Source organism: Alligator sinensis, unplaced genomic scaffold (assembly GCF_000455745.1).
Source record: "Alligator sinensis unplaced genomic scaffold, ASM45574v1 scaffold794_1, whole genome shotgun sequence".
NCBI lineage: Eukaryota > Metazoa > Chordata > Crocodylia > Alligatoridae > Alligator > Alligator sinensis.
In genome coordinates, this window is record NW_005842125.1 from 1,206,909 (window position 1) to 1,232,887 (window position 25,979).

At 41.8% G+C, this 25,979-nt stretch overlaps 1 protein-coding gene across 1 annotated transcript in view; it reads right to left on the minus strand.

Moving 5' to 3' along the window:
* Positions 1 to 6: 6 nt before the first annotated feature.
* The window catches only part of ZC3H6 (zinc finger CCCH-type containing 6), a 44,585-nt gene continuing 18,612 nt past the window's right edge, over positions 7 to 25,979 (minus strand). The window contains 8 exon segments of the mRNA XM_025205687.1: positions 7 to 2,967; positions 9,400 to 9,636; positions 9,849 to 10,369; positions 10,731 to 10,984; positions 12,123 to 12,232; positions 13,282 to 13,393; positions 14,784 to 14,900; positions 21,803 to 21,924. Of these exon segments, the coding sequence (XP_025061472.1) occupies positions 1,466 to 2,967; positions 9,400 to 9,636; positions 9,849 to 10,369; positions 10,731 to 10,984; positions 12,123 to 12,232; positions 13,282 to 13,393; positions 14,784 to 14,900; positions 21,803 to 21,924 (2,975 nt within the window). The 3' untranslated portion in view covers positions 7 to 1,465.

A 25,979-nucleotide genomic window follows, 5' to 3' on the forward strand; every position in this document is an offset into this window, starting at 1 on the left:
AGGACATCTAGTAGCAGATGATACCTGCAAAAGAGCAGATGTAAAAATACTGTCTTTTTTTATACTTTTAAGACTAATTACTGTAGATTTAACAGAGCCATACACAAAGACAGCCCAAAGGGTAGAACCAAGGAGAACTGAAGTCAGCTGTGGTCTGAGCTACTAAATCCTCATGGGTGAAAGACCCATGATAACACCTGGCACTCTGTATGGTACATGCCTTTGATGACTAGCTATATTTAGTTAAAAAGAACGCAAGCAAGTACGAGAGAGAGAGAGAGAGAGAGAAAGAGTGAACACACACATGCGCAAGAGAGAGTGCAACATGAAGGGCTTGATCTTGATGACACTGCTCAATTAATAGTCCCTTTGGAGTTAATGGGAGTTTTGCCTACGAGAGTACAGCCAGATCCTGTTGCAGTACCTTCTTGTGGCAGCTGAGTATTTTACAGCATATTTGATTATCATCTCTGCTTCGGACATTTTCTATTACTGCTTTCCCACAGTCCAACTCTCTGGTAATTTATTAGTTTAATAGTCACTACTAGACTTTAATTGTACCCTTTTTTAATTTTTTTGTTAAAAATGTCATAAAGACACAATGAATACAAGTACTGCAGTTACATCAATACAAAAAAGCAATACAAATTAAGCATCTGAATACAAAAATACATTGCAATACATTAACACCACAATGTAACCTATCACACTAAGTCAGAATTGTGTATGTGTGAAAAATTAAATAAAAACTTTTTTGTATTAGAGAACTTAGGTATTCTCTACTTTAACAGTAATGTTCTTCTAGTTATTGACTTCACAATTTCTTCTATTTACAGTATAGAATAAAATACTTTTAAAGATATGACATTTTAACTCCGCAATAAGTGATATAGGTATCTTTTACACTAAGAATATTGACTGCATGAATAAAAACAATGTCTTACATCCACTGCTCTGAAAAGGAGGATCAACATTTTCCTCTTACATCATCTATGTATATTTCAGTTAGTAGGTTTGGCTTGGTAAGTCAGACAATCCTCGTCTTAAATAGTGTCTCTCACAGTAATGTACATCATATTGCTTGAGCCTATACAATCATACAAAAGTGGCAATCATTATATCTAAATGTTGATTATGAAAGAGACAACTTACACATATACAAGGTCTTCGGAGTTGAATTCTTAATGACTTATTTACAATGAAAGTGCTTTTATCAGGTCTAACATGATACATGTCTTTTTCTACATGTCAATTCATCTCCCTGAAATTGGAAAAGTATAATATAGAAAATACCACAGCTTTGCAAACACTATAGCATACTGTATAACCGCATGTGGTTCTGAGATTAGCAGCTGAAAAGTGTTGATAATTATAATTTAAAAATAAATAAAGCAAAGAGGTAAACCAGTTACAAAATAGCAGAAAACTGCAATATTCACAACAGTAAAAAGACTGAACTCAGTTGCTAACAAAACGGTGAAGCAGTTGGATCAAAGGTCTTGAAAACATCTTTTAGGGATTTATCATCCGATTCCCCATTTGGATCATTATCCTGCATTTGATTAACCTGTCCAGGCTGTCTAACTTGCCTTGGATCACTGTACTGCGGTCTGATCAATCCTGACAATGCTTGGATGGGAAGATTATGCACTGCTGGTGCAGTGCTTGAATGCTTAGCCTGAGATTTACTGATGCTATTTGCTTTATCTGAACTGGCCTCTGCTGATGCTTCGGTAGTTTTTTCCACGTTTGAGGCAGTCTTCTGTGGCAATGTATCTTCTGAGAGACTAGGCTCATTTTTTACAGTGTTTTTCAGAATACTTTTTTTCTGGTTCTCTCCATTCTCTCCTGAATTACTTGGAGCAGTGTCTATTGATGAACTGTGGTCTCTTGGATCATATAAACTAATACCACTAAGTATGGAGCTTGGAGTTCCCAGTCTAACACCAGTTGATGATAGCTTGGGTGCATATGGAGGCAGAATGTCTGGGTCAGATTTACAAGTCACAGCTTCTGAGGACTGTGATGAACCAATACCAGATCTGGCTAGACGAGGGTCAAATTTTGGAGGATGAGAATCCTTTGCGATTCCATGGTGAATGTCTGTACTAGACAGTCTATGGAGTCTGGGATCAACGTTTTTTTGTAAGCGGGGATCTCCCAGTTTGCTTGAACTACTGGCATGCGACTCTGCAGATTGGTCCAAAAAGCCACTTCTGCTTGTTATGCTATTTTTCACTTTTGCTGCTAGTCTTGGGTCAGCTGGCATTGCATTTGGATGCGGATCATTTTTCAAATTCCGTAATTTATTAAGCCTCTGGTCAGCTATAAGTGGAGGAAGAGGTAAATTAATTGAAGAGACTGGGTCAGGTTTAGGTAAGGGTATTGGAAGTAAGTCTTCAGGAGCCCATACAATATGCTTAGCAAAGTTTGGTTTTATCAGGATAATATCCATTTTAATGTGGCTGAACTGTCTAAGCTGAGATCTTGGATCCCTTAATGTTACACCAGGTAAAGGTTCCAAAGGAATTAGAAAAGCTCGCTCTCTCAATTCTCTTTCCGTATCCTCTTCATCATCATCCATTCCTTTTTGTTTGACTTGAACTCCGGAATGCGTATGATGTAAATCTAACTTTGCACCCGCAACAGAAGAACTTGCATGTCCACTTTCATTAATCCTCAACATTCTAGGATCCCGTGCAAGTCTTGGGTCTAATGACGCCGATTCGGAAGGTTTTCTAGTATTTGATCTCGGAGTGGACCTCAACCTTGGGTCAACAGCTTGATTTCCTATGGCCTTCTCTTTAGCAAGCCGTGGGTCAGTAGGAACACTGAGCATATGCTGATCTGTGGAATGTTGCTGCCGATTCCTAAAATTCTCACTTTGTTTCTTTAAGGTTTTTAATATTGATTTAACACTGCTTCCCTCTTCCTCTTCACTACTGGAATACCAGTTTACATTATCATCTAAAAGAAAGCAAAAGTTATTTAAAAAAAATGATCACTAGAGGTTCAACAGACAATGCTTTGCATTTCTTGGAAAAAAAAATAAAATTTCTCAATAATAACTTGTATTTCTCTGATATTAAGACTTGAAAAAAGGGGGAACAGCAACTTTAAATGACTATTATAGAAATGAACTTAAGCAAGGGAATGAAACAAACAACTACTTTTACTTGTTAGTAACAAAAATGAAATGAGCATATTTTTAAGCACATAAATCCTGGTGGAAGAGATCTTTACTGTTGGTTGAAAGAGAAGACAATTGTTTCTCCTATTCTTAAATAGAGTGTTGTTATAGCCCTGATGGTCCAGGAAATGGAATCATAAGATCAAAGGAAAGCAGGACTGGAAGGAACCTCATAAAGTCACCTAGTCCAGAGGTTCCCAACCACTGGGCCACGGCCCTGTTACCAGGCCACGTGGCGGGTTGGCTGCCAGGTCATGGCATGAGTCCCCCGATCAGACCCCCGTTTGTCTGCCTGGGCGAGTGGCTTCCGGGGTTATAGCTGAGCTTCTGGGATTAAAGCTGTGCGCCGAGTCAGCCCTGGGAGGGAAGCAGCCGGCACCATGAGCCCCATCTCACTTCCACTGGGCCACAGTTTATAAAAGGTTGGGAACCACTGATCTAGTCCAGCTCCTGGCTCAGGGCAGGATCATTCCTGACTAAACCATCCCAGCCAAGTATCCATATCACCTGCTTTTGAAAGTTCCTAGGGCTAGAAAATCCACAATTTCCTTAGGTAGCCTGTTCTAATACTTGACCATCTTAAAAAATCAGAAAGTTCTTCCTAATCTCCAATCTAAACTCCTCCTACTACAGATTGAAGCCAGTGCTCCTACTCACTCCTGTCCCCTACAGCCACAGATAAAAGCCCATTTCTATCCTTTCTATAATCTCCCCTCAGCCTTCTCTTCTTCAGACTCAATAACCCTAGTTCTTTCAGTCTTTCTATGCAAGTCTTGCCTCCCAGGCCGCAATCAATTTTGCTGTTCTGCGCTGGCTGGACTCTTTCCAAGTGTCCACATCCATCTTGAAGTGTGGCATCCAAAACTAGACACAACACTGCAAGTGAGGCCCCAACAGTTCTGAATATAGTGGAAAAACACTTCTCTTGATTTGCAAGTGACAATCCTGATAATACAACCCAGGATGCTGTTGCCTCATTTTGCAACAAGAACACACATTTGGCTCATATTCAATTTATAGCAACTGAACCGTCAGGTCTTTCTCTGCAATACTGCAGCCTAGCCAGTCATTCCCAGTCTGCATTTCTGCATGTATTTATTCTGTCCCAAGTACACCACTTTGCACTTGTCTTTGTTGAATTTCATTTGACGAGCATTAATCTATTCTACTCAGGTCATTCTGGATCCTAGCCCTACTCTCTAGAATATCTATGTAGAACATCAACCAACTTGGTGTTGCTTGCACATTGGAAAATATACTCAATCCCATCATCTAAATCATTAACAAAGTTATTACACAATAGCAGACCCAGGACAGACCCCTGAGGAACACCTCTTAATACTGCATTAAGCAACTGATATTACGGTGGGGATTTAACTATAGAGCACCAGACCAGGAGGATGTGGTGGATGAGGATTTTTTCAAACAGCTAGTGCAAGTTTCCGATCACAGGCCCTGGTTCTCATGGGAGACTTCAGTCACCCTGACACCTGCTAGGAGGGCAATACAGCAGTGCACAGGCAATCCAGGAAGTTTTTGGAGAGTGTTGGGGACAACTTCCTGGTGCAAGTGCTGGAGTAGCCAACTAGGGCCATGCTTTTCTTGACTTGCTGCTTACAAACAGGGCAGAATTCATGGGGAATGTAGTAGTGGATGGCAACCTGGGCAGCAGCGACCATAAGATGATTGAGTTCAGGACCCTGAAGAAACAAAGGAAGGAGAGCAGTGGATTAAGGACTCTGTACTTCTGAAAAGCAGACTTTGACTAGCTCAGGGAACTCATGGGCAGGACTGATCCCCCGAGAGGCCAGTCTGAGGAGGAGAGGAGTCCAGGAGGAGAAGGTGATTAGGAACAGTCAGCATGGATTCACCAAGGGCAAGTCATGACTGACCAACCTGATTGCCTTCTATGAGATGACTGGCTCTGTGGATCTGGGGAGACCAGTGACTTTAGCAAGGGTTTTGATATGGTCTTCCACAACATTCTTGCAGGCAAGCTAAGAAAGTATGGGTTGGATGAATGAGCTGTAATGTGGATAGAAAACTGGCTGGAGAGAGTAGTAGTCAATGGATCGATGTCTAGTTGGCAGTCAGTATCACCAAGTGGAGTGTCCCAGGGTTCAGTCCTGGGGCAGGTTTTGTTCAATGTCTTCATCAATGACCTGGAGGATAGGATGGAGTGCACCCTCAGCAAGCTTGCTGATGACACCAAGCTGAGGGGGGAGTAGTAGATATGCAGGAGGGTAGGGCAGAGAGACTGTGACAAATTGCAATATTGGACCAAAAGAAAAGAAATCTCATGAAGTTCAATAAGGACAAGTGCAAAGTCCTGCACTTAGCACAGGACAGAACAATCCCATGTTGACTGGTTGGGCAGCAGCTCTGCAGAAAAGAACGTGGGGGTTACAGTGGACAATAAGCTGAATATTGAGCCAGCAGTGTGCCCTTGTTGCCAAGAAGACTAACAGCATACTGGGCTGCATTGGTAGGTGTTTAGCCAGCAGGTCAATGGAAGTGATTATTGCCCTCTATTCAGCACTGGTGAGGCCACATCTGGAGTACTGTGTTCAGTTTTGGGCCCTTCACTACAGAAAGGATGTGGGCAAATTGAAGTGTCCAGTGAAGGGCAACAAAAATGGTTAAGGGGCTAGGACACATGGCTTCTGAGGAGAGGCTGAGAGAACTGGAAAAGAGAAGCCTGAGAGCAGACTTAACAGCAGCCTTCAACTACCTGAAGGGTGGTTTCAAAGAGGATGGAGCTAGACTGTTCTCAGTGGTGGCAGATGGCAGAACAAGGAGCAATGGTCTCAAGTTGCAGCAAGAGAAGTTTAGGTTAGATATCGGGAAAAACTCTCTCACGAGGAAGGTACTACAACACTGGAACAGGTTATCCAGAGAGGTTGTGAACTCTCCATCCTTGGAGGTTTTTAAGACCCGGGTAGACAAAGCCTCGACTGGGATAATCTAACTGGGGATGGTCCTGCTTTGATTCGGAGGTTGGATTAGATGACTTCCTGAGGTCCCTTCCAACCCTAATTTTCTATGATTCTATAATTGATGACTGCTCGTTTAATATAATGACCCAATCAGTTATGAATCCACCTTACACTGCTTTCATCTAGTCTGTATTTCCTTTGCTTCTTAATGAGAATATTGTGAGTATCCAGCACCACTTCTTTGATTCTATAACTTGAAAGCATCTAGCTTCTTTACGTAATCCCTAACCTGATCTGCCATTAGTCTAGACCAGTGTTCCTCAGCCAGGGTGCTGGGGGACCCTGGAGTGCTGCCAGATCCTTTGAAGGGTGCTGCAAGGTGGGAAGAGATAAGTGAAGTATTAGAAGATAAGCAGATAAGCTAGGCAGACAAACCAGGCTCAAGCTTATCCCTGCCTGGATGATCTCTCATTCCTACTGCCCAGCCACTGTGTAAGGAGATAAGCACTGTAATATAGAAATTCACTTCTGAAATTGGATGCCACTCCATTAACTAAAGTTATGGAGGTGTGCCTTGAGTCCAAAAAGTTTGAGAACCATTGCTCTAGGTTGTTTACCTCCTTCCCTCTCTTTGCTGCCAACTGCTCTCGTCATCTGGTAGCTACCCCTATTTGTGAAAACCAAAGTAAAAAACATATTCACTACTTCAGCTTTATCTGCATCATCTGTAACTAAACTACCTTTTGCAGATAGTTTGCTCCTGAGCTCTTGAGCCACCTTAAAGTCTGGCTAGCTCTCTTAGATTCCCTTTTTCCTCAGACTTGTCTCCCGAGGGACCCTGCCCACTAGTTCCCTGAGTCTGTTCAAGTCAGTATTTCTGAAGTTCACCGTCCTTATTCTGCTGCTTTCTTTCCTTTCTCCCCTTGGGATCTTGAAATCCACCATTTTATCATTGTCTCACCCAAGTTACTGCTCAGAAACAAGGATGAATTGGTTGACAATGTGAAGATGAAAAATAAGTCGAGAAGAGTTTTTCCCCTCACTGGCTTCTCTACCATCTGTATTGAACCGTTATGTCCAATACACACAAGGAATCTGCTGGACTGCTTTTGCACTGCTACATTTCCTTCCCAACAGATGCCCCAATAATAAAAGTCTCCCATGAGAAAGCTTTTGGTTTCACAGAAGTTTAGGGCTGGAAGGTACCTCGTGAGATCATCAGATCCAGCCCCACTGCTCTGGGCAGGAAAGACTGCTGGGGTCAAATATCCCCAGCAGGGTGTGTATCCAGTCTCCTTTTGAAGATCTCCAGGGTAGGTGCCTGCACCACCCCTGCTGGGAATCTATTTCAGAGTCTGATCACATGATCCATGAAGAAGTTTTTCCTTATATCCAGTCTGAAATCTTCTTCTAAGAGTTTATGACCGTTTGGATTTCTTTTCTTTGCAAAAAGAAATGCAAACTTTTCCTAGAAATGCCTTGCCCTATTCTTGCTATCATACGCCAGAATATGGCACTAAAACCATGAGACTATATACATTATTTCTATTCAGTTGTACACCTCTGTTCACTCAGCCTCTTAGAGAAAGTAGTATACAGAAATGGAGTATGGTTTCCTGCTGTGTACTGCCTATCAATTAGAGCAGGAGTCAATCCAGCCAATGGATCTGGTCTGCAGATGTGAGGCTTCACTAGGAGGGGATTCCTCCCATGCTGCAGCAGCAAGAAACGGTGGTGGTGGGTGCTTCTCCTCCTCCCTCCCCCTCTCTGTGGTACAGTGGGAAAAAGTAGTAGCAGCTGTAGCTAGGCCTTAGCACGTGACTGCCTCTAACCCAAATGGGTCATTCTGGCCCGCAGCCTAAAAAGGATACAGACCACTGAACTAGAGGAAGTTTTATACCACCAGTGGTCCAATACTTCACAGCATAATCCAAATGTGAAGGAAAAGTAAAAAATTAGCAGAGAGAAAAATATCTTATTTTACACGATTTAATATTGATTTTAGTGTCAGGGAATGTTAGGTGAAACTTGTTAACAATGTAAAAACAAGCCTCTAATCTAATGAGTCAGCTAGACAGCTTACAGGGGCAAGCATATCCACAACAAGTTTACTTTTTTTCCCTCCTCATCTGCTCATAGGACATACCCATTACATAGATTCAAGGATTCGTAGATGTTTGGGTTGGAAGGGACTGAAGTAGATCATAGAGTCCAACCCCCTGCCCTGGGCGGAACGAGTGCGTGTCTAGCTTCCTCTTTAAGACCCCCAAAGTAGGGGAGTGCACTACCTCCTTTGGAAGCCCATTCCAGATTCTGACAACAAAGTAAGTTGTTCCTGATATATAACCTAAATCTGCTCTCTGTCAGTTTGAGGCCATTGTTCCTAGTTACTCCAAGGGCTGCCCTGGTAAACAGAGCATCTCCTATTCCTTGCTGCCCTCCTCACCTCCTGATGAATTTGTAGATGGTCACAAGATCACCTCTCTGCCTTCTCTTGCAGAGGTTGAAGAGATCCAGGTCTCTCAATCTCTCCTCGTAGGGCTTTGCTTGCAGGCCCCTAACCATATGAGTGGACTTTCTCTGAACACTCTTGAGGTTGTCCACATCCCTCTTGAAGTACGGTTCCCAAACATGGGCCAGCTTATCAAGCTACCTAACAATAGCCCAAAAAACTTTAGACAGAGTGACTCTACTTTGAAACGTGACTGTAAAAATGGATATACTCTCTTTTATTTTCAGAGTTCTTTCTGCTTACTTTACTGACTCAGCTGAGTAACAACTGCATTCTATTCATAGACTTACATCCACAAAACTATTACATAAATTCAGATTGCAGCAACTTCATTATTAGCAATGTCTGAACACCAAATGTCCTAATTTCTCTCCATATCCTAGGCTGAGTTTTTGTCACTGGAAGTGGCAGTAAGCATTTTTATGTTTAAACTGAAGATCTGTTATAGAAGTGATGGGAGAACCATAAATACGTCTTTTTTAAAGCTCATTTTTAGAGTATAACAACTTTTTAAACTGAAGACAACCTGTACACAGAAATCATGAAATTCACAGATAAATCTTTTATCTTTCAAATGAAAAGGAGGACTTATTGAAGAGTGCATACACGCACAAACCCCTACAGAATAAACTAGGAAAGAAAGTGAAGTTAACTTCTTCAGTTGAAATTTTAAAGGGACTGTATATAAGCTTAGTGTCATTAAAGTGTTTTCAGAGTAAGAATGGGTATGCTATATTCTGATACAGATTACACAATGTTACCTTCTTCCTTGCTCATTGTCCTCTGAACCTGACTGCTGACTGATTCTCCATCTTCTTGTTGTTTTTGACTAAGTCTCACGAAAAGGGCTTTCTGCATTGCTGGAAGAAAATCTGGTACATTAATAGCTGGTTTATGGCCTGCTTTACTGATGCAATCTGACTCACTTCCACTCTTATGTGAATCCTGAGCAATAAGGTGAACTGGATGATCTGTAAAATCTCCATGCCATACTCCATCTGAATATACAAAAACAACACATAATTAGCTGATGTGTTGGCATTAAGAAGCCAGTGGCAAATTAAAGAACAACATTAACTTTGAAGCAAATTACAGGCAACCATTTGGCTAATACTTCCTTCAGTGACTGTTCTTGTGTTTTGATGTTTTAATACTTCAGAAAAAAGAAATCTTTCGCCAAGGAACAAAAGATTTTAAATCACAGACTTACCACCACTGTTGTTGGTTGGCTGAAAGTTATGTACAGCTTGATGAGAATAGTAATTGTCATAGAAATCAGCTGGATTCTGAATAGACTCATAACCAATATTCTGCTGGCGTTCACCTGGAATCTGCTGATATGGTGCACCTGGTGGACAATGATTCTCTCTGGGCATGTTTACCATATGTCCTTGAACTCCTGGAGTGTTGTATGATGCACCAATTCCTGGAGGTGTTAAAGGTGGACCCGCTTGTTGTACTTGGATAGGCATGCCAACTTGACTTTGTGGTCCTAAAAAGCCTGGTGGAACAGGCTGTAAAGGTGGGCTCTGAGGCACTGCTGGACCTTGAGGCCCTGAACATTGATGATGCCCAGGCGAACCTGGGTGTATTGCTGGTCCGTTATGTCCTTGTGACATGCTGGGTCCAGGCCCTGGACTTGACCCCGGATTATACATGTGCTGAGAATGTGGGTCGTTTCCCTGAAATGGTGGCCTTGGTGGAGATGCACTGTTATAGAAAGTTGGTGGCCTGTGTGTAGAAAATTAAGAGGTTAAATTTTGAACCTAAAGACACAGATAATTTCTTATTTCATTATCCTTTAGAGATGTCTCTTTACATTTTCTGTAATCCAAAGTTTAGATGAAATTGATAAGAACAGATTAAGAGACCAGGTCTTGCTCCTGAATTCTGGGATATAGATCTCTTTTGGAGATACATGTTGGCAGTAGGCGGGTAGTGAGGGAATGGTGGGGGGGACACAACAGGGTGGCTGTATTAATCCCTATGCTGCTGCTGTTTGTTCCACTGCTGGAGGGGGGTCTGGGTCCAGATCCGGCCCAGAAGGCTGAGCAAATTTGAGACCCCTACTATGGACCATTTTAAAACTTACTTTTTTCCAATTTTGTGTGCTAAATCCACAGTTGGTTTCACAACTATTTCAAACAGAGATGGAATTTTCTTGAATTCACCAGAAGGATCTTGAAAACTTTCTGCATCAGGATCAGAAAATGAGAACTGCTCTGGTGGTGTTGGTAAAAGTCCAACTCCTGGAGGTGGTTTGGGAAGAGGAACTATACCACGCTTTCTGAGCTCCTCCAGCTCTTTTTCATCTTCATTTTGTGGTTCTTCTTCTGTATTCAAAACCTAAAAGAAGGAAATGTAATTAAAACTGGGCACATCTACACAAGACGTTTTACTGTGCAGCAGACTAATTTTCTGCACAGCAGAGTATCACTGTCCAGACATGTACAGTTACGAGGGCACACAAAACTAATTAACTTTGCAGCAAGGTAGTCTTGTAAAATACAAGTACCACCTTGCAGTGGCATTTTTTTGTGAGCAGCAGCACACATGTAGATGCTGCCTTGGCTGGCTGGGGCACAGGGTGCTTCAGTGCGGGGTTAGCTGGCAGGCACCCTGGGCTACATGCTCCCCTATCTCCACGTGCCTCTCTGCAAGTGGCTGGGGTGCAGCGTGCCTCAGTGCAGAGACTGCGGGCTGGCTAGCCCTGTGCTGAGGCAACCTTTGCCCCAGCCAGCTCCCCTGCAGCTGACTCCCTGGCTTCCCTGCCAGCCTAGATCACTCCAACCAGGCTCCAGGTGGTGCTCATGAGTAAATTGCAAAAAGCAATATGCTCCAGAGTTTTTTGCTCTGGGGCGCACATGTAGACATGCCCACTGATTACACTAACTATGTGCTAAAATTAACATTTCAAAGTAGCACTACATTTTACATTTAGATGTAATTCTAAACTATATCGCCTTTCTTTTGAGTTTGTTATTAATGGATCATAAATTTCCCATTACATTTTCTTCCAGGTCAGTGGCAAAGCACAAGGGATTAAACCATTTCTATAATTAGGAACAGAAAATTTTAGGATGTTCACGGCCTTTGATTAGTTACTTTAAATGGTGGAAGAAAATAAAATGTTCTAAAAAACAATTCAAAAAACAAATCAGTGCCAAAGAAGAATGCATTTAAAAATAAGAGTACAAGGATGTTGATGAAGAAGAGGAGGCAGAAGGGAGTGGTAAAAGAGGAAAAAAATGAAGGTGAAAAAGGAGAACATGGTGTTGTATGTAGTTACAGAGCCAAACCTTGTATGTAGTTACAGAGCCAAACCACAAGGATAGGATTTTCTAAGTGAACTAGGAATATTAACTATCACTGGAGCTGAGCACCTATCTCCCCTAGATCCCTTAAAAATTCCACCCGAAATGTAGACCACCTGCCTACCTCTCACTAGAGGAAAAGAATATTTGCTTACTTAGACATTACTTACCTTATCCAGTAGTTCTTTTGTTTCTGCAGTTAGTGGAGCATGAGAAAATTTACATTTATCTCCTTGATAGCATTTTGCTCCTGTATGATAGAACTTGCAAGGAAATTCATGTAAGCAGAAACTATTAAGGATTCTAACAAATAACAAAATCTGCTTTGTGTACGTTGGAACAATTTCACAAAATTAATTTTCAGATAGACTTCAACTGCTCCTGAATATTTAGCTTCTCCAGAATCATAAACTAAACAGTACAACAAGCTAACAGTTTACCATTTAATTTTCTTTGATGCCACATTAATAACTGATTTACTTTGTTATCACTCTACTTTTGCTAAGACTTTAAGTACTGAAGTTAAAAATCAGAAGTCTCAATTCTTCAATAAAAAGCCACATAGAGCCCTTAAAACAAGAAAAATAAGCTAAATCTATTATAAAAATGCATTTAACTCACCAACTCGCCAAATCATCCCCCTGCACCTAGCTTTAAGTCTATTAATCTTTTACCATATGTATTAAGTCTATCAAACTCATGGTATTAATAGTTTACGACCACAGGTACAATTTGTATAACAAATTACACCTGTGGTGTAAAATGCTTTCAAATCAGAAAAGAAGTGTTTTACATCTGCTCTATAACTATCCCATTCCTTCTGTGGGGTGCCAAATAGACAGGCAATGTTTTTAAAAAACACTCATTTTTAAGAGTTCTCATTTTTAGTCTTCCAATAATACCATGAAGGAACCAAGATTTAGTAGTATATTATATATTTTTGTCATGTAGTATTGCTTTTCATAAAAGCAAGAAGTAATTTGTGGCACAGGAAACTTGTGCACAAACTAATACTCAGATTTTTTTGTTTTTATATAACAAATTACAGCCCTCAGAATAAGATCAGTAAAGAAACCATAGAAGTCTGTAACTACAGACTACTAACTGGAATTTGTAGGCGCCTTTTTGAATACAACTTTTCTCATGTCCAAATTCCCATCACTGGTTGTAACAACAGTTAAAATTCTGCACAGAGACTGTTTACAGCATATCACAGTAAAGTAACTAAAGGAAAAATCAGATTATGATAAATGATATAATAATATATTTTATATTTATATAAAACTTGATTCAGAATTTAATTCAAGTATAGTTTTTGCCAAAGGATATTATGCATATAAATGCAATTTTCTCCTTTGGTACAATAACCCTGTATGTAAAACTTGCAGATCTCCTTTTTCTTTTCTATTTCTGCATCATGATCAAATTTACACTGGTCTCCCTGTGAACAATGAGAGAGAGAGAGACAGAGACAGACAGACAGACAGGTGGACAGAAAAAGGTTATTAATTCTAAATGTTGACTCATTCCATTTCATATTCTAACAAAGCTTTCATCATTAGCCTATTCTGAGATTTTCTTTAATATCATACATACAAATGTTTATCAAGCATGTCAATTTTCCTCAAATTCCAAAACCAACTGAATAAAGAGGCCATTTAACACAGAATAATGGTTCTATGTCAGCACTCCAGAGACTATGTGCCAGTGGTCTGTGGAGAGATGGCTGGCCACATACTCAAAACCGTGGTTACAGAAGTTCCATGCACTGGTTTAACCTAAATAGAGTAAATGTAATACTACGTAGTAGATCCAGGTTTATCTTAAACTGGGTTCTTCAATTTTAGACTGGTTTGTGTGCATGGAACTTCTGTACAGTTACAGGTTTAGACTGACTATTGGTTACTGAGACCAGATCTGTAAGCATAAGGTTAGCACTGGAACGAGTCAAGTCTAAATCGGGCAGCCATTCTGTACCTAATTTAACCTCCCCAAATGCCTATACTTAGCCAAAGAGACAAATACAGTTTACAATCACGAAAACACATAAAATGGCAGGCCTCCAAATTCATAGTGAAACTAGAAATAAGTGGCATAAAAATATATTTTTGAGACACAAAAATCATTATGAAAAATTATTTTCATAATGTGTTTCAGATTTCTATGATCCCTCTTATAATTGATTCAAAGATTAGGTTTGGTATCAAAGAATTACACTGCGTTGTACTCTGAATTTCACAATGATGCAGCAGCACAATACAAAATACCTATGCAATGGCAGGATATTATGCTATGGATTAAAGCATCTCCTCCCTGCTGCTTAACATCTCTTGGCTAGAAGATGACAGCAGTTTTGCTTGGGTGCTTCTTTTAAATATTTGTCCTTCTTAAACTGAAGAAAATACTCTTTTGTCCACAGTTAAAGCAATGCTTTTAATATGTCTCAAAATCTATAATACCCAAAAGTAGATTTTAAAATTCAATCTATTTACACATTGCCCGTGTCCAAAATAAGCATACATGTATATAACATGTTATACTAGTGCCCAATGTTAATGCTGCCTAATACACAGCTATATTTATTGTACATACTAGTATGGAAACAATAATGTGTCATTTTTATATGACATTAATTCCTTAGTAAAATGAGATGAAGCCATTTCCACCCCCCTAGCACTTTTCCTAATATTTCATTTATCTATTTTGGCAAAGAATATTAATGAAAAAAAAAGTAACATGACAGTTTTCCTGTTATAAGCTAAACAGAAATGGAAAGTCAATCTTTTTATTCTACCTCAAGTGATACATAATGCAGGAAAGTATGTATTTACCTTAATACATCTCCCCTCAAGAAAATATTTACAAATTTGTTTTCCTTTGTGTTCCACTGTGTGTTGATTTATGAATTCTTGACTCATATTCACCCATTTCTTCACTGGTTTGCCGTCCTATAAGAGACAAGGCACACATTTTTATGTGCACACACTATTGACACACTGAGCGCACTTGAAAAATAATTATAGCATTCTGAGCAGTTGTTTTTTCAAAATAGAGCATAACTCTCAAATATAATCATTGCACATCATGGTTTCAGGCCTCAGTACAGACTGCTGTACAAAGTTCAAAAAAGAGCTTCTTTTCTCCTATAATGTTAAGTAAAACTAAACATGCACGTATCAATTTTTAGGGTGGAGATGGTAAGCATTCTGTTATAAATACAACCAAGTTAGAAGCTTCTTTCTAATATAATGAAGATTTGTATATCTCAGTTTAGGAAACCAATGCAGGAAAAAATAAATCTAGATTTGCTCTGCATAGGGTAGATATTGTATTTCTTGTAATAACTGTTTAAATTGAACAATGTGCTTCTTGGGGGGAAGGGAATGAGTGGGTTTTGGGGACAGGCACAGCCCTCAAATCCACAGATTCTTCTTTTATGGAGGTAATGAATGGAGGCAGGGAGGGATGGGATGGAAGGCTGGGTTGAGTTAAGTTGGGCCACAGGGGGACTCTCTTCTAGATGAAAGGCAGGAGTGGGTGGGGTGAAGTAGAATGTTTGGAATTTGGAGATGCTGGGGAGGGGTTGGGCTGATTATGCTACTGTATTTCATTTTTTCCCCTCTAAGTTAGTTTCTCTTTTACTGTAAACTGCCCCAAAAAAGCTCAAGAAAGGGCAGCATATAAATCTAATAAACAAACAAATAAATGCATTCATGAACAAATACATGAATAAAGTATTCCAGCTGTATTAACAGCTTGTAGTCAACCAGTAGGAGTCAAATCCCAACCCTGATATGAAGATCCCTTCCAACATATATACTAAAGTAAGATGTTAGTGATGGTATTTTCATGTTAAAGAGGAAAATGAGAGATATGATTCTATGATGGAGATAGTGCTAATGAGGACTTCCTTTTCAGATACTGTCCCAGTCTCAGGATCTTCCTCTCCAGAGAGAATATTTCCTAAAACTCAGATTATCTGTTCCCACTTCTTATCCCAGATTGAAAATAGTCCATGAGGCCCATTGCAAAGCTGTCCCCCTCACTGATGGAGAAAGGTGAATGCCCACCCCTAGATTAGGGAAAGCCTAGATATTGCGTCCCCTAATATCACCACTTCAAAGACTATTCTTCTTGCTTTTGGAAGTGCTGAAGTGTCAAGAACCTAGGTGCACAGACTCTGGGCTTTCCCTATAGCCCTGTGCTTTAACAGTGAAGACCACACACATGGATACCTCCACACACACTTTCATGTCAACCAAGGATTCAAATGCATGAAGAAGTGCACTGCATTAATGTCCTGGAGCTTCAACTGAGATTAGTGCCCCACTGGGTTAATTTCTATACAAACAAGAAGAGGATGTCCCTGACAAAGAGAGTTTATATTCTGAATAGCTAGAAACACAAGTATTTCTGCCTAGTTTTTACAAGTAGCCATGAGGAAGCCACTGGGCCAAGGTCATATGGGTAGTCTGTAACAGAGCTTGGCACTAAACTCAGATTTGCAGTTTGCAGACTACTGCCATAAATGCAAGGTTACCTTGCCTTTCAAGCAGAAGGAACTGTCCAGTCCTCTTGTACCAGTCTCTCTTTCACCACATAGCATGTCTTCATTCCCTGCTCCTCTTTTCATCTTATTTCCTTTTTGCCCTTACCACCCCTGCACAAGATTAGGCATTCTCTTTTCACCCAAAGATCTCACTCTCTCTGCGGCAGCAATTTTGCTTTCCCATTTCTACACATGTACTTTGGGGGCTGGTGGTTTCTGTCCCACTCAGTGACAGCAGTATCACTATCTTCCAGGCAAAGAAATCTACAGCAACTCCCTGACACAGGCAGACTGGGAATATGTAGTGGCAATACCAGATCCTGCCTTCTCCCCCAGTTAGAAGTAGTATTCTGATTGCTCAGGATCCCTGACACAAGCCCACAGAGAGGGAAGAAGAAAGCAAACTGGACATATGTTATGAACCTGTGAAGTCCATTGACTTTACAACAGATATTCTGATGCCCCTTCACATGGTCTCTTGCAGAAAGTGGCAACTTGAAAGATGTACTTATGTAGATTTCTTTTTTTCCCCGTACCTCTACCGTATTCTGGATGCAGAGGATTAGACCACTGTCCCTGTTCCCAAGCTTAATGTAGTGGGTGAAGAACCTTCAAAGGTACTTTGACCAGACAACTGAAGAAGAGGAACTACAGGAACTGCTTAGGAATCTCTAAGTGTGTGACACACTTTGTCAGTTCTCATGGTGGATGGCTCTGAACCCTCAAACAAAAGGTCCTCAGCAGTATTCTGGACCTGCCTTAGGAAAATGAGACTTGGCAGCCAGGACAACCATCCTACAGCAGCTGCCACAGCCATGGACGGCAAGGCATTATATCAGCAGCATTTGGGACCACACATAGGAAAACTTTACTATTACTTGGCCCTCAGCAGCAAAGGCTTACTACAATAAAATCCCTATTATGCGGCACGAATGGAGAATGGGGGATGCTGGGTATCTAAAAATGGTGGCTACTTGAGGAGTGCGGGTTTTTAAATGGACACGGAGCGGGGGGGAGGGGGCGGCACACACGGAGCAGTGCAGGGTGGTGGCTGGCAGCAGAGACTTCCCCCCACACCCCACATCCGGCCGGCAATCCAGGTTAGTAGAGTGTTCTGGATAGCAGAATGCCAGATAACAGGGATTTTACTGTACTACTGCTTATATATGCAGAAATAATTTCTAGCAAGGAATAGAATAATAATTAATTATTCTAAACTGCAGGCTGGCAGAGAAATAGGTTTCTTCCCAATGAGTTAAGCATTTTCACTGTGAAAGGAAAAGATCTGAGCTGCACATCTTTTACTTGCCATGCCAAATAGCTGGACGTATGTTATGAACCTGTGAAGTCCATTGACTTTACAACAGATATTCTCATGCCCCTTCACTATGGGCCTAATTTAGTCTTTCACCAAAAGTCAATAGAATTCTGTCAATTTAAAGCAAGAAAATTCCCTGAAATTACAGAATTGAGTGGACATGGGTTTAAAAAAGTTAGCACACTACATATGGCACGGACAAACATACATCTGGAGCAGTTTCAAAATGGGAGGGGGAGTCACCACTCTGGACCATGCAGGAGCTGCTATGCTGTAAGAGTTTCAAGCGCACAAGCCTAGAGTGATACAAATGTAGCAAAAATGCTCATATTCACATAGGAGCAATTTTATTACTTTTGTATCATTTGTGCACATGTAATTGTTACAGTGTAACAACTGCTGCACATCCCTTTCACTCCCCACTTTTTAAACTGTTCTTAGTACACATTTGTTTATTCTGTATAGAAAAGCACCATGAAATTGATCATAGAGTCTTATTTCTGAAAAATATAATGTACAAGAGCATATTTTCAGAGTACAGCATTTTAAAACTAGTAAACAGTGCTTTGGATCAGAAGCTTCTTCTGGCTGGCTGCCTCTGAGTTGGGTAGATCCCTATCTATGACCCATGAGCCAGTTCCAGCCCAGAGCCATTTGATCTAGCCTGTGGACATGGGGTTTCAGTGACAGAAACTTTCCCCATGCTGCCCTGGGGAGAAGTGGCAGCAGGAAGTGCTTCCCCTGTGGTGCCACGGGGAGAAGAATCATGCTCGAGAATATCATCTTTCATTTGAACATAATCAAGACTGCATACCTTATGAAGATAACTAGAGGTACACCGATATATTGGTGGCATGAATATCGGATCAGCACTGATAAAAGGAAAATTAACATAATCGGCAATCAGCTTTTTTTGGCCAGTGTAGCCAGTAATGTCACCAATAAATGCTGCATGCACACAGCCAGGAATGCAGCCTGGCAGCTTGGAGAGCAGCATCCAGCTGGTAAGTCTGGGGGGTGGGGGGAACAGATTGAGGCCCCCATGGGGAAGGAGGGAGGGAGTGGGGTAGGTGCTGCCCAGCCGGGGCAGAGCATGGGACAGAGCTGTGGATGGCTCCTCTGCAGGGTATGCGGGTGGGTGTGTGTTGCACGTACTCTCAGGGGAGGCATGGATGGGGGGCACGTACCCCCCTGCCCCCCACTGCAGGCTTCAGGCTGGGGCTGTGCCAGCCTCTTCTCGGTGGGGTGGCTGGATCGGGGCTGCGCTCAGGGCATGGTGGCTATGGGGAATTTTGGGGTGGTGACAGCTCAACCTGTACCCACTCCCCTCAGCACCAGTGCCACCTGCCCTGCCCCAACCCAGCCCCCTGTCAGGAATAGACCAGCACAGCCTCTGGCCCCAAGCCCGCCCTCACCCCGCTCACAAATCCAGGAGGTACACGCTCCACACCGTCCCTCTCCTGGGACCACGTGCAGCAGCAGGGAGGTGCTCCCTCCAACCCCCACCTCCCTACCCCATGCCCCTTGGACCAGCCACCTGTGACTCTGTCCCACTCCTGGTGGGGTTGCATTCATTGCCCTGGCTGTGCAGCGCCTGGCCCTGCGCCAGTCTCTCCCTCACTGTGGGGGCCTCGATCTGCCCCCCCAAGTCCCCCCCCCGACTTACTGGCAGGAAGCTGCTCTCCAAACTGCCAGCCTGCATATCAGCTATTGGATCAGTATCAGCCCAAAAAATCTTGATCAAATGCACCTCTAAAAATAACCTCAAAAATGGGAAGAAAGTGTAAACTGTTGGTGACTCTATAAAGTAATGCCTGTTGGTGAGTGGACCTGCTTTAGCCATCTCATTCAGGGTCCCCCACATTACATAACTGTGTGGCCCTGGAATTAGTCTTTTCCTGGTATACCAGAGAATTCAGCATCTGTTATTTTACTGGAGCCCAGAGCTCATCAGTTTCTGTTTTGTCTTCCTGCCCTACCTCTTAATCAGCACCCTTCTCCACAAAAGTGAAGTAACTGGGGAGGAGCAACTAGACAGAACAAAATGCTCCCCCTTTTCCCTACCAAGCACAGGACATGAGGAAAAATGCTACAGCTGAGCACTCAGAAAACATCACAACCACTGAACTGCAGATAACTGAGCCACTTGGAAAACAGAGCAAAATAATACACTACAGATACTATGTGCTAGGGTCGGAAAGGACCTCAATAAATCGAGTCTGACCCCCTGCCAGGGCAGGAAAAAGTGCTGAGGTCAGATGACCACAGCCAGATGCCTATCCAGTCTTCTCTTAAAGACACCCAAGGTGGGGGAGAGCACCACCTCCCTTGGAAGCCCGTTTCAAATTCTGGCCACCCTTATCGTGAAGAAGTTCTTTTTGATGTCTAGCTTAAATCTGCTCTCTGTCAGTTCGTGATTACTGTTCCTTGTTACCCCAAGAAGCGCCCTGGTGAACAGAGCATCTCTGATTCCTTGCTGTGCCCCGCTAATAAATTTGTAGGCAGCCACAAGATCACCTCTCAGCCTTTTATTGTGGACACTGAAGAAATCCAGGTCCCTCAGTCCCTCCTCATAGGGCTTGGCCTGTAAACCCTTAACCACAAGAGTGGCCCTCCTCTGGACTCTCTCAAGGTTATCCACATCCTTCTTAAAGTACAGTGCCCAAAACTGGATGCAGTACTCCAACCGTAGTCTGACCAATGCCGCATAGAAGGGAAACATCACCTCCTTGGATCTATCTGTCATGCATCTACTGATGCACAATAATGTGCAGCTTGCTTTGCTGATGATTTTGTCACACTGATGACTCATGTTCATCTTGGAGTCCACTATGACTCCAAGATCCCTTTCTGCTTTTGTGCTGCTGACAGGGTCATTTCCCAGCCAGTAGGTGTGCTGGATAGTTTTATGCTCTAGGTGCAGCACTCCGCATTTGTCCTTGTTGTACTGCATCCTGTTGTGTTCTGCCCCCTTTTCCAACCTGTCCTGGTCCTGCCTGCAATCATTTCCTACTCTCCGGTGCGTTCACTTCACCCCACAATTTAGTATCACCCATAAACTTGGACAAACTATAATCCCATTATAAAAAATAATCACTGCTTAATTGCATGCTAATGAATATTTGTCTAATGAACCAGTCGTGTGAATCCTTAGCTAGGAAAGGAATAAAAATCAACAATATTTCATGGAGATTTAAAAATTAATGCTGCTACCAAATTTGGTCTTACTCTGCTGCAGACTGCAGTAGGCCCTGTACCTATAACGTTTTCTTGATAAATATATTTATTCTGGTAGCTAATGTTTATATGCTTTTAATGTTTTTATTTCTCATTTATATTTATGTATGCCTGGAGTAAAAAGCATAGCATGCCATGCAAATGATAAAAAAATTGTTTCTATTTTATTCAAGGTTTATGCTGCTCATGTTCATTAGTTTTTCCTATTCATCTGTTCTTCTGCACCAAGTCCATATGCTACCACTCAGACCACTCCCCATCAAAGTGCCAAAGTACTAAGAGAATTTCACACAAATTGATTCTCATTTTCACAACTTGTATCTGAAGAAAACTGAATAAAATCCATCAATTTTAGGTGAAAGTGAACAAATGTTGTGAAAAGGCTTATCTTGTTGGCTGAATTGGTTCTTTCAAGACAGCCACCTCCTCAAAATAAATTTAATCTACTTAATTAAATGAAGTTTCATTTAACATCCTGTTAAAAAAAGGGAAGTTTATAAATCTCTTGCTGGTATTTCTTCACATCTTTCTGGGCTTAAAATAGATAAGGAAATTATGCATTACTTTAAACTATCAAGGCTATTTTTTTCAAATTGACAGGCCAGAAACCTCCTCTTCAGAAAGATTCTGTACTAGATTCTGTACCCAAAGAAAACATGCAAATCTGTACATAGTTACTTTTAACAATGGAGTGTCACAGTGTTTGTGGACAGACATATTAAGAGTTTAATGTTAGTTACATGTACCTCTTGAAAGCCATCTGATCCTTTATTGGCCCCTCTTCCCCTTCCACGATCTTTGCGCTTCAATTTCTTCTGAATACCACGCCCTCGACCAACATTAAAATTATTACCCCTTTGTGCTATACCTGAAAAACATTTTTAAAAATATTTTAGATACCACTTAGGGAAAATACTACTACTTTCAAAAGGGTTTTCAGTATGGCTCCCTCTTTAAATGACAACAGAAAGTGAAGGGGTAATGGATATATTTAAATATTAGCAAATACAGAAAACACTAATGGAAATTACTTGCTTTTCTTTCTCTACATTAATGGGTGAACGAATCCCTAAATATCACCTTGAGTCTTGATGTGGCATGTATGATTTTATTAGTTAATTAAAATTTGTTGAAATTATCTGAAATTCTTGAAGTGTTAACCTGGATGGTAAACTGCACGCATCATTTACTTATTATAAAAAGTCATCTTTTACAATGTAAAAGTGCTGGCACACCATTTGAGATAAACAAACATCTGTAGTATTTCATAGCTGGTGAGCTACAAAAAAACTGCATTTTAAGCTCTGAATTGTTTATCAACAAAACAGACATAACACTGGTTTCCTTTAAATATCACTCTTGACATTTAAAGAGTATGTATAAAAAATCACTAACATTATCTTTATATACACATGACAAAATAGAATTTTCTACAACTACAGAACTATTTCCTGGATGTGAAACAATCCCTATAATTATCAAACAAAAAAAGAATTGCCTGTGAACACCAAAACAGGTGAGAGTAATTTACAAAAACAAACAAAAAAAAACCACAGTGCCACATCCAATTCTTTCTATTGGGTGTCTAAATGCAATCCTGTAATTTGTTCCAGCCTTTTAGGATAAGTCAATGTGCCAGCATATTTCTATGTGAAAGTGATTTTTTTCAGTGAAAATGAGTAAGATAAAACTTTTCCCTGCTGTAATTGATGTCCCTGAAATTTCATCTTTCCACAAAATGTTCCTGTCATTTTATTTGCACTGAAGTTGCATAGGAATACTGAAACAAAGGGCTGAAAGGGTCCTCTTCCATCATTGAGTCCCAATCCCCCTGCTACTGTAGGAAACTATGTTATATAATTTCATTCATAAAATAATTAAGTTCTATGTTAAAACTAGTAAGGTTTCTTGCCCCCAACCATTTAACTTAATAAGGGTATTCCAATTGCAAAAATAAAGTAAACAAAACTGGCCTAACAGCAATCTTTATGTCCCCTTCATGATCTTGATATGCAAGATGGATGGAAGGAAAAAGAGGAAGAAGCAGCAAACGTTTAAATGTGCAACTACAAAGACTGGGGTAAAGCAGGAGAAGAACCAAGGGGTTAATTATGAGATGACTGTGAGGCTAGAAGAAGTTAAATGACAAAGGGAAAAGGTCCATAAAGTACACACAGATTTCATAGACATTAGGGCTGGAAGGGACCTTGGAAGATCATTGAGTCCAGCCCCCTGCCCAAAGGGCAGGAAGTCAGCTGGGGTCATAGGATCCCAGCAAGATAAGCATCCAATTTACTCTTGAAGGTGTTCAATGTAGGTGCTTGAACCACCTCTGATGGCAGGCTGTTCCAGACCTTGGGGGCTTGGACAGTAAAGAAATTCTTTCTTATGTCCAGCCTGAAATGGTCTTGCAGTAGTTTATAACCGTTCGACCTCATCATCCCTTGGGGTGCTCTGGTGAACAAACATTCCCCCAGATACTGGTGGTCACCCCTGAGAAACTTATAGGTGGCCATCAGATCACCCCTGAGCCTACACTTCTCCAGGCTAAAGAGCCTCATAGATCTCAGCCTGTCGTCATAAGGTCTGTTTTCCTGACCTCTGATCATGCGCGTGGCTCTTCTTTGCACTCTCTCAAGCTTCTCCACATCGTTTTTGAATTGTGGGGCCCAAAACTGGACGCAGTACTCCAGCTGCAGCCTCACCAAGGCTGAGTACAAGGGGAGAATGACGTCCCGGGATTTGCTTGAGAAGCATCTATGGATGCAAGCCAGCATTTTGCTCGCTTTACTAGCCGCAGCATCGCATTGCAGGCTCATGTTCATCTTGTGGTCAATGATGACCCCCAAGTCTCTTTCTTCCGTAGTACTAGCCAGCACAGCACTGCCGAGCCTATAAGGATGCTGCAGGTTTTTCCTCCCAAGGTGGAGAACCTTGCATTTTTCAGTGTTACACACCATCAGGCTCTTGTCCACCCATTTGCTGAGCCTGTCCAGGTCAACCTGGATCGCCCTCCTGACTTCAGGTGTGGATGCTTTTCCCCAAAGTTTGGTGTCATTGGCAAACTTGGCCAGTCCGCTTCTGACTCCAATGTCCACATCATTAATGAAGATGTTGAACAATATGAGTCCAAGGACAGAGCCCTGGGGGACCCCACTGGTCTCAGGGCATCATGACGATTGACTTCCGTCAATTACCACCCTCTGGGTCCGACCACGGAGCCAATTTCCCAGTCAGCGGATCGTGGTAGGCCCAAGGCCACAATTGGTCAGTTTCGCCAAGAGGTGATCATGGGATACCAGATCGAAGGCTTTTTTGAAGTCAAGATATACGACACCAATCTCTTCCCCCTTGTCCAGGTGATAGGTCACCTGGTTGTAAAAGGAAATGAGACTGGTCAAGCAAGACCTACCCGCAACAAACACGTGCTGGCTATCCCTCAGGATATTGGCGTCAGCCAGTCCATTAAGGATGGCCTCTTTGATAAACTTTTCTAAGATCTTCCCCAGGATAAAAGTCAGGCTGATGGGCCTATAGTTTGCCGGATCCACTTTCCTCCCTTTCTTGAAGATGGGCACCACACTGGCCTTCTTCCAGTCTTTGGGTACTATACCAGAGCGCCAGGGGTTCTCAAAGATCCGTGCCAGAGGCTGGGCTATGATGCTCGCCAGCTCCTTGAGTACCCTGGGGTGTAGACTCTCAGGGCCAGCTGACTTGAAGGTATCCAGCCTCTCAAGGTGTTCCTTTATGACTATTTTACATTGTCTGAGAGTCAGGATGCATGCTACTATGAGTCTGTGAGTTGGGGGTGGGGTGAGGGGGAGATTTCTAACCATGACATAAGGATGCTCCTTGAGTTAGTGTCAAGACAGAGTAGTTGTTCATTCCCTTTGTAAGGAGGACTACCATTGTAAATATGCAATGGCGGTCATGTGTTCATTAGCAATACAGAACTGTGACCAAGAGGGAAAGGTTATAGCTCCACAAGTCTCAAAGTAAGAACATGAGACTGTGAGAGACATGGCTGTACAGGAAAGAATACAAACAGTACAAATATTCTGCAGCCAAAGTAATGCAGAGGTCAGCAACTACCACTTTTAAGCAACACTACCTCTACTAATACAAAACATTGCAAGTTCTTGTCTCCATCTCCTTCCAAGTTGTTGTTACCATATCTGTTGCTGGACTGGATGCACTTTCTCTTGAAGCCAATAGCCCTGTTACTGGCCTCTTAAAAAATATACTTCTTTCAAACTTTCGTCCATATCTGCTCCTTGACTTCCTTTTGTAAAAAAAACCCCCAGCCAAACAAAAAAACCCTCCCCGCACCTTCCTCTTTTATATCTTATAATTGATTCTTTTGACTTGTGAACTTTATTAAAATGTCTCATGTCTAGATCAAGCATATTCTGTTTTTCACTTCAGTGGGCTGTTACTTTCAATTATCCATTACATCTTGAAGAATTTAGGAAAGCACGTCCAGTAGTTTTATTAGCAGGTGAATGAAGACTGCTGGTTTGAGCATTAGAAGATAAGAGCTGAAATCACAACCTACACAGACTGGTAGAGCTCAGAACAGTTCTAAATAGCTGAAGCTCAGCACTTTTAGGATTCACTAGCTTTCCAAAGAAAGTACTCATACACTCATTGTACTCAATATGACAGCAGCCATGGTGTCACCCTGTAAGACTGAGGCTCAGACAGATACTTGTACACAAATCTGAAGATAAAGATCTGGGAAGCAATGCTACCTTTATGCCTACTGTCCCAGGGGAGCGGGGACGCCGGGAGACCCCCGTGGCGGCAAAGGGGCCTGCCTACCTCCCGCAGGGCCGGAGGAGCCAAAAGGAGTCCACGCGCCGGTGCAGGCCGTCAGCCGGGCATTTATCCGGCTCCGGCTGAGCGGCGGGGGCGGGGCACGCC